Source organism: Myotis lucifugus, unplaced genomic scaffold, assembly GCF_000147115.1.
Source record: "Myotis lucifugus unplaced genomic scaffold, Myoluc2.0 scaffold_16, whole genome shotgun sequence".
NCBI lineage: Eukaryota > Metazoa > Chordata > Mammalia > Chiroptera > Vespertilionidae > Myotis > Myotis lucifugus.
In genome coordinates, this window is record NW_005871064.1 from 1458767 (window position 1) to 1467771 (window position 9005).

Here is a 9005-nt window from a genome sequence, read left to right on the forward strand (position 1 = left end):
GGCAAAAGATGATCCTAAGAATTTGAGGTAAAAATTGCACATTATACCGTAATTTTTCATAAATTCTTCTTTGGTGTGCTCCTTAGGGACTCCCTTGAGTCAGCCTAACTTTAACAGAGCTCAGTTGATATTATTTCTACTTTCTAATCATATATAGTCTTGGCTCCAATTTGAGTAACATTGTTTAAAGTATATCCAGGAAGGTTCCTTAATATATTGAGTAATCTTTAATTTTATTTTGCCACTTGTATTATTAGATATATTTATGGAACAATGGTAATGGCTTATTAGGAGGTGGGAATGTTTCATAAAGAAATCATTTAATATTATGAAACAAAACTTCAAGCTGTCACACAAAGTTCTATATAATGCACTATAGTAATTGAATTATAACATTTACAAATTGTGAAACTTAAAACTTTATCTAATATGCAAAATAAATTAGAAAACTAAAGATGATGGCTGAAAACAATTTTTATAAATGGTACCTAATCATTTTACAAAAAGCTTCATTTTATTACCTAACTAGTAACTTAAATTTCAATATTTTTTGAAACTTAATACTTTTCAGAGTCTTTACTTAAAAGATGAGATTTCCAGAGCATTTGAGATCTTGCTCCCCAGGATGGCCTCAGTTTGGCTCAAATAAACTTTTACCAAAAAAAATGGGATTTCCATGTAATTATCAGAATTTACATATATATATTCAGTCTCCATAGGGACTGTCAAAAATTGCCAATGCCAACTATATTTCAAGTTGTCATGGCGGGGCATTGGGAAAAGTTTTCAATTAGCAATAATCATGCCTCAGATAAACCTCATTGGCTATGATACTACCACTGTATAAAGCTCATCAGAATATTTTTTACAATTTTTTGTAATCTAGCCAGAGGAAATATCTTTTATATTTAACATGAATATATTTCCCAGAAGTATGTGGGAGTGTTAGAATCATAGAATATTAAAACTAGAAGGTCCTGAAAACATTTTGTTCAACCGTCTCAATATATATGGAAAGGTGGTCACTTACCCAAGGGCACAGACTTTCAGTTAATGTGCACTCAATACGTATTTGTTTAGCGCCCTCTACTGGAAAGCTGTTAGACTGGCCCGGGATACAGCAGTGAATGAAAGGGGAGGAAAACTCCTAACCTCAGAGTTTATAATCTAGTGAGGGGAGAAAGGCAAATAAATACATGAAATACATAACCCAACAGCTGGACAAATATGCTATGAAGGAAAATGAAGCAGAAAAGGGGGTGTGTTGCAGAAGGAAACTAATTTTGAACATACGGTGGTCTGAGGTCTCAATGATCAAAGGGCATTTGAGCAGCTACCCAGGAGGAAAGGGGGAGGGTCACATGGGTAGGTGAGCTTTCTGGGCAGGGCAACAGCCAGCACTAAGGTCTGAGGGAGGCGTACTCGGCCTGTTCCAGAAACAGCATGGAGGCTGGAGTGGCTGGAGCAGAGCTGGGAAATGGAGATGGTATCCCCGAGTTGGGAAGGGGCCCCTGAAGGGCCTCGCAGGCCTTTGTAAGGACTCGACTTTGTGTAAGAAATGGGAGCTGCTGAGGGTTTTTGAGTAGCGGAGTGACCTACCATAACTTTGGTTCGTGTGGAGAGTAGATGGTAGGGGGACAAGAACAAACAGGGACCAGTTAAGAAGCTATGAATTAACCCAGAGGACAGAGGACACAGTGTGGGGCAGGATGGTAGATAGGGAGCGTGTGAGAAAGGGTTACATTTTTGAAGGGAGAACCCAGAGGGAGTAAAGGGCAGAGGCAGGTCAGGACCCAGGTTTCTGATGCCTTCTTTTTCATGCACCATGCTGCTGAATTAAGTTCAAGAGAGTATCCCCAAGAAACAATTTGATTTCTGAGTGACAAGTAAGGACTAGAGTTGCAGTTTTCAGGATGCAGCTAAGCACAGCTCACACACTTGGTGAGACACTTTCTTTCTCTGCCACGAGGATCAGCCAGCCAGCAGATGCGTAGTCATAGATTATGATGGTTAACTTTAAGCACCAACCTGACGGGCCACGGGGTACCCAGATTCAACATTATTTCTGGGTGTGTCTGCGAGGGTGTTTCCAGATGAGGTTAGTATTTGAATCAGCGGCTTTGTAAAGTGCCCTCCCCAATGTGCGTGGGCCTCAGCCAATCCACCTGGGACCAGACTAGAACAAAAGGTGAGGAAGGAGGAATCTGATCCTTTTTCCTGTACAGGACGATGCTCCAACCAACTGAGCCACACCAGCCAGGATTATATGCTTTGCTTTATTTATTTACTTTTTAATATATTTTTTATTGTTGATAGTATTACAGATATCTCCCATTTTCCTATATGCTTTATTTTAAAGAAGTTTTATTTGTATAAGGAACAAGAAAAGATAAATTATATATTTTTTTAAATTACATATAAGGACACTATAGGAATAGCCTCTATACCCTACTGTTGGCTGGTTCAAAGGCTCAAAGGGCCTCAGGTTATAACGTATCGGGTGAGTCCTCCCCCTCGGACCTCTGACAGCCGCCGGCAGTGTCGTAAGATATTCAGTATAACATGAAACCTCTTGTCAACTTTCAAAGCTGTGAACTCCTTTATGTCAGCTTCCACTACAAAATAATGACCTGAAAATAAAGATATTAGTGCTAATTTTTATAAGGGCAACTTTCAAGATGAGTCTTTAATGCATTACATTGTGATTATGAATGGCATTAATCACGCTTACTATCATTACCCAACCAAAGTGAGAAACGGTATTCTTGCCAAAATAACAATTATTCTTTCAAGTGAAGTTGCATAATGTTTACTGTAGCATTTCAGTAACCTAGCCCTGCTTAGTATATCACTACCTATCTGTTGATATCTTTTGAACAATTCACTTTTCAAGAGCTAATTGGAGATAGTGGATAAGAGAATGAGACCCTCAGCAGCGCTATCACCTGACTGGCTGACCTTGGGCAAGTAACTTGGGCTCTCTGCCTGGTCTGCCCGTACCTCCTAAGTCGCCCGTACCTCCTAAGGACGTGAGGAGGACTGAAGCTCCCTCGGCATACCATCTGGCACACAGGAAGTGCTATGTAAGCACGACCAACTGTTACGGTTACTATTCCCATTCTGGAAACACTGGTTATAGTTCCATAATAAACTCTAAAGCAGTGTTTCTCAGCCTCAGCACCACATTCCGGGCTACATCATTCTTTTTTGTGGGAGCTGTCCTGTGCGTTGGAGGGGACTTTAGCAGCATCCCTGGTCTCTATCCACCAAATGCCAACCCAACCCCAGTTGTAGCAACCAAAGATGTCTCCAGAGATGGCCAAGTGTCCCGTGGTGGGAAAATCGCCCCCGGTGGAGAACGGCCTCTCTAAATTTAGAATGTTCTAGAATTAGTTCTGTTTCTCATGATTTATGTACACTCCAAACAGATGGCAGATATACATAGACGTATGCCCTGTCATTTTACCTTTGGTATCCTTTGTTTCTTCATCAATGAATCTGTGATAGAGATTTCTGGCCACAGAACTCATAGACTTTTTTGGTTGATGTAGGATCTTATATTTACTAACTACTGCCTTGTTGATTTCTTTAATAACATCATTAATTTGACAATAGGTTAAGCGGGATTTCATGTACCTGTAAATAAGTAGATGATTTATGTTTTTTTAAAGACTCATTATACAAAATATTTTCTTTGAAAAATGTTTATGATAATGTTATACTGTAATTTTATTTCTTATTCACCAAATAACCCCTAAAAAATTAATACTCTACCATGACTATTTAATTTCCTTCTTTTATCTCTTTATAAAAGCATTTTCTAAAAGACCTTCTACTCCAGTTCTTCCCTGTAGTTCAGCCAATGAGCAACAACAATAACAATTTAAAAAACTGAACAGCTCAAACAGAATTTCATGAAAACAAAGCTGTCGATAAAGGAAAAGACTGTGTGACCACCCCTTTCCCCCAAAGATTAAAGAGAAGTGTCAGCCTCCTTACTCATCCCAGAATTAGCGAACAGCCAGTATTTTTCAAGTAGCCAATAAGCACATGAAAAGATGCTCAACATCATATGTCATTAGGAAACTGAAACTTAAAATGAGATACCACTGCACACCTATTGGAATTGCTAAAATAGAAAAAAACTGACAAAACTGAGGCAGGTAAGGATGTGAAGCACTGGCAACACTCACTCATTACGGTGGGAATGCACCATGGCCCAGCCACTCTGGAAGCCAGTGGGCAGCTTCTGACAAAGCTAGACATCCTCCTCCCAGAGGGTCTAGCAACCTCACTCTTAGAAATAATGGTAGTGAGATTTCTCTTAGGCAAGTCTATTCTGTAATTCCTCACTTCCTTGCGCTAGAGGCCTAGGAGGAAAATACCTGGGACGCAGAGCATGATTATTTTACTTTCCTGAGAGCTGTCTATATCAGTTGTTTTATTATTATTATTATAATAATAATAAAAAACAACCAATTATGTATGTGAAATTAAATTAAATCTACAAGGAAATCTGAGTGGTAGAATTACAGATGATCATTTTCGACAACAAATATTTTCTAACCACATGTATTATAAAATAATAATGAAAAATGTAATGATATAAAGCCAAGAAGCGAAGCGAAGCCCTGGAATTATGAGAGTTTAAAAACACGATTCCCGCCCTAACCGGTTTGGCTCAGTGGATAGAGCATCGGCCTGCTGATTCAAGGGTCCCAGGTTCGATTCCGGTCAAGGGCATGTACCTTGGTTGTGGGCACATCCCCAGTGGGGAGTGTGCAGGAGGCAGCTGATCGATGTTTCTCTCTCATCGATGTTTCTAACTCTCTATCCCTCTCCCTTCCTCTCTGTAAAAAAATCAGTAAAGATATTAAAAAAAAACAAAAACACAATTCCCATAACTGGCTTCCCACTGCTGCCATCTGTAAAGTGCAAAGGAGACCTGCCTCTAGGCGAGGCATGCTGTGTTATTCACCCCTGTTTTCTCCCAATGACCCAGGCCCAGAATAGAGCCCAGACTCAAATAAGTGTGGGCATAAGTTAAGGGACAAATGGAAAAACAAACACAACACTCTCCATTCTAACCTCAATTCTTTACAACACACTTGCGTTAAAATCACGGCAAAACTGAGGCTACGTCTAAAATGTACGGGGATAAGTCTAAATCACAAAATGGTCCTGGAGAGGACTCGGCAATAAACTGACCCTTCTCTGAATCTCTACACGATTTTAAGCATTTTCAACAAAAGATTTCCTGCATTTTCATAATCTATATTGGATTATTTTAGAAAAAGTCAATATTTGAACACAGCGTATTATGATAAATATAATGAAGCCTTGTGATTTAAACAAGCATGTATGTTGATTATTAAAGAGTTGAACGTTAGCATTTATTTTAAATACTTACGCAGGGATGCCGTTAAACTCCTCAGAAGTTATAAATGGCATTTCTTTAATATTCCTTTGCTCTTTAGAGGGCTTCTTTGTGACTCCAGGTTCCTCAACTTTGACAGGTTCTTCAGAGTCAAGATCTGATACATTAACACTACAGAATAGAGATGCACAGCACACAGGCAATCGTCAGAATTGTACGCATACTAGGAAGAAATCAGCATCCAACACATGGTTCAGGTGACAGAATTTCAAAAACAAGAAGATGGGCAACAAAATAAAACCTGAAAGGAAGAAGCAGGGCTGAAGAGGGATTCTGACCTCTTTATAACCTTCAACAACCAGTTCCTTAAACGTGGTAGGAGCCAGGTGTCGGCTGCTCTGGGAAGAGGAGGTACAAACATATATTGGCAGTGAACAGAAATAGGACAGTAGTTTGAGGGGGGAGCAGAGCTAAGTATTTTGTTCTTTTGGCTGTTTTTAAGATGGGAAGCTCATTAAGGTTATTTCTACCCTAAGACAGTGGTTCTCAAGGGTCAGGGAGATTCTGCCACTCAGAGGACATATGACAATGTCTGGAGACACTTTTCATGGTCACCACGGGTGGGGATGGGGGTGTGGAGGGGAACTGAGGTGCTACCGACAAGTAGTTGGTAGAGTAAGGGATGTAACTGAACACCCTATTCTCACAACAAAGAACGATCTGGCCTAAAATGACAAAATCTGCTCTAAGGGAAAGAAATGAGAAAAAGCAGAGGGAGAGATCCCAGCGGAGACTCACCCTTGGGGAAGAGGGGTAACCTTCCCTTCAGAGAGAGCAGGCTAAGAAGACTGGTGAAGACAGGGGAAGCATGACTTCTGGCGAAAGTGACCAAAAACAAAACAGAACAGACAGCCACTAGCAAAACTGCAAGTACACGAAAAGGCAAAAAGACTTGAGGTGTTCGTTATAATCTCTCCATATAAAAGCCTAACATGCAAATTGTCCCCACAGTAGTTGGACCGGGAGTTCGATCACTTGCTATGATGTGCACTGACCACCAGGGAGCAGCATGGAATGAAGGAAGGCCCCAGCCGAGAGCCGGCAGCCGGGGAAGGGAGGCCCTGGCTGGCAGCTGGAAGGCCCGATCGGCCCTGATGCCAGCCAGGCCTAAGGACCCTACCCATGTACGATATTCATGCACCGGGCCTCTAGTAGTTTTATAAATACAGATGGCAAGAATAATTATGAATACACTTACGAGTTCTGGGTCACTGTTACTTGAGGCAAATGGGGAGGAATGTTTTCTTTGAGATGCTCCACATCTTTATAATCTTCTTCAAGAGATGCACAGAGTTCCTAAAATCCAAAAAATGCTCACGAATAAGTGTCTGTCCTGCCTGTGTGTGTATGAAGATGTTGTAAAGAGCATGAAAGACCATGGTACACAATCACAATAATTGTGAGTTTTCAGAACACAGAAGGGGTGAAAAAGCACTGAATGCAAGCAATATTAAAAAAAAAAAAAAAAAAAAGAGCCGTCCTGGTCGGTGTGGTTCAGTGGATAGAGCACTGGCCTGTGGACTGAAGGGTTCTAGGTTTGATTCTGGTCAAGGGCACATGCCTGGGTTGCCGGCTGCAGCCCCAGTTGGGGGTGTGTAGGAGGGAGCCAATCAATGATTTTCTTTCATCATTGATGTTTCTTTCTCTCTCTCCCTCTCCCTTCCTCTCTGAAATCAATAAAAATATATTTTTTTTATAAAAAAAGAGTTGCCCTGGTTGGTGTGTCTCAGTTGGTTGAGTGTCATCCAATGCACCAAGAGGTTGCTGGTTCCATTCCTGGTCAAGGGCACATGCCCGGGTTGCAGGCTTGACCCCTAGTAGGGGGCATGCAGGAGGCAGCCGTCAATATTTCTCTCTCCCTTCCTCTCCTAAAATCTCTCTAAAATCAATAAAAACATATTAAAAAAAAAAAATAGTTCAGCATGACCCATTATTTTCCAAATGAGGACCAGAGATCCCAAGAGGTAAAATAGCTTTCTCAGGGTGGCAGAAGGTGCTAAGGGCAGGGAGGGTAAGAATCCACATCTCTTCCCAGGGCAGGTACGCCTTCCATCTCAGCCTACCAGGACATCATTTGTTTAAATTAAACCTACCAAGAATTATTTAGGAAACCTTCCTTTTTAGTAATGTTCAATTCCATTGGTACCAACATGAAAAAAGAAATACCTGTGAAGCTCTGGAGTGCTTTATACTGCGAAAATAAAATGCAAAAAAAAAAAAGCTATACCAGTAATAATTTACAAAGCTAAGGACTTTATAAACTTACAGAAGCCTTAAGAATTCCTGGTGATTAAGAAATTTGTACTTATTGCCTTTTTATTTTGTTGCTCCGCTAGAAAAACATTACCAAAGAACTTGTATGCATATATGCATAACCCATGGACACAGACAATAGGGTGGTGAAGGCCTGGGGTGGGAGTGGCGGGGTGGGGGGGAGACATGTGTAATACTTTCAACAGTAAAGATTTTTAAAAAATAAGGAAAAGCATTACCTTGAGTGAATCGGTAGTTTGTTCTTGAAATTGAATTTCTAACTCCAATTTATTTAGAAGTTCATTTATTACCAGGATCTCATCTCCTATTTTATTTAATATAGTCTTTGAGTTAGGTTCTTGACCTATTAATAAACAAAGATAAAATGGAAAATAAGGTGTACAGAAGAACGATAGTGCACATGTACCCAACCGAACCTTGGGAACTGAGCTTTACCTAGAGACAGTTAGGGGTGCAGAAAGAGCTATGTTTCAGGCCCTGGGACCTGTCTCCATGGATAATCTTAAGACCTCATTTCTAAGTACTGGTATGGAAAAGAAGGGAAAGGTAAGTACAATGTCCCCTGAGTCCTGTTTCTGGCAAGTTCCTCCACTATAAACTAGAGCCCTGGATGGTTTTGCTCACTGGCCCAAGAACTGAAGGGTCACAGGTTCGATCCCCAACCCCAGTCAGGCTGGGAGGCGACAAGTGCATGTCTCTCTCTCCAGTCGATGTTTTGCTCTCTCTCCCCCCTCCTCACACCCTTCCACTCTCTCTAAAAATCGATGAAAAGAATATCCTCGGGTGGGGATTAAAAAACACACAACTAGAAATGCTAGATAAAACAAACACCCTCTACCTGCACAGCTGACTTTCATGAGAATAAGGTAAATGCTCACAAACCAGGCAGTGTATGTGAGAAGCTACTGCAGCAGCCCTAATCTTGGGGGAGGTGGGGGTGCAGAGGGAAGCTGGAGAGAGTCTGTCAGTCTCCGCAAGCAAATATATTTAGTTTTAATGGGGATCAGGCCAACGTTTTGGAACTTCAAAGCACAGGGTGTTGGACGTGAGAATCCCAAATAAAGTCAGGACCCCTCTTCCTGGGATATATCTTCAGTGAAAGTGTAAACTTAAAAATTCTAATCACTGGCCCGGGAGATAAAAGCTTATGTTTTGGTCCAGCGCTCAGGCGTGTGTGGGAGGTTAGGGAGAGTTCGCTTCAGAATTTGTAGTAGAGGGTTGGGATTCATATTTACACCAGCCACGTGATTAATGAGCCCTCAGTGGAGAAAGTAGCATAACAAGTCCCATGCTG

General features: G+C 41.1%; 1 protein-coding gene and 1 non-coding gene across 2 annotated transcripts in view; both read right to left on the bottom strand.

The window, feature by feature from the left end:
- Nucleotides 1-710: 710 nt before the first annotated feature.
- Nucleotides 711-851, bottom strand: LOC111825206. The gene has a single exon (XR_002828343.1). It is a non-coding gene; the product is annotated as a U4 spliceosomal RNA (small nuclear RNA).
- A 1466-nt stretch (nucleotides 852-2317) lies between these two features.
- SKA1 (spindle and kinetochore associated complex subunit 1) overlaps nucleotides 2318-9005 on the bottom strand; it is a 7869-nt gene continuing 1181 nt past the window's right edge. The window contains exons 3-7 of the mRNA XM_006085195.3: nucleotides 7930-8054; nucleotides 6636-6733; nucleotides 5411-5548; nucleotides 3467-3636; nucleotides 2318-2630 (exon numbers count right to left, since the gene is read on the bottom strand). Of these exons, the coding sequence (XP_006085257.1) occupies nucleotides 2482-2630; nucleotides 3467-3636; nucleotides 5411-5548; nucleotides 6636-6733; nucleotides 7930-8054 (680 nt within the window). The 3' untranslated portion in view covers nucleotides 2318-2481. The remainder of the gene's footprint in view (nucleotides 2631-3466; nucleotides 3637-5410; nucleotides 5549-6635; nucleotides 6734-7929; nucleotides 8055-9005) is intronic.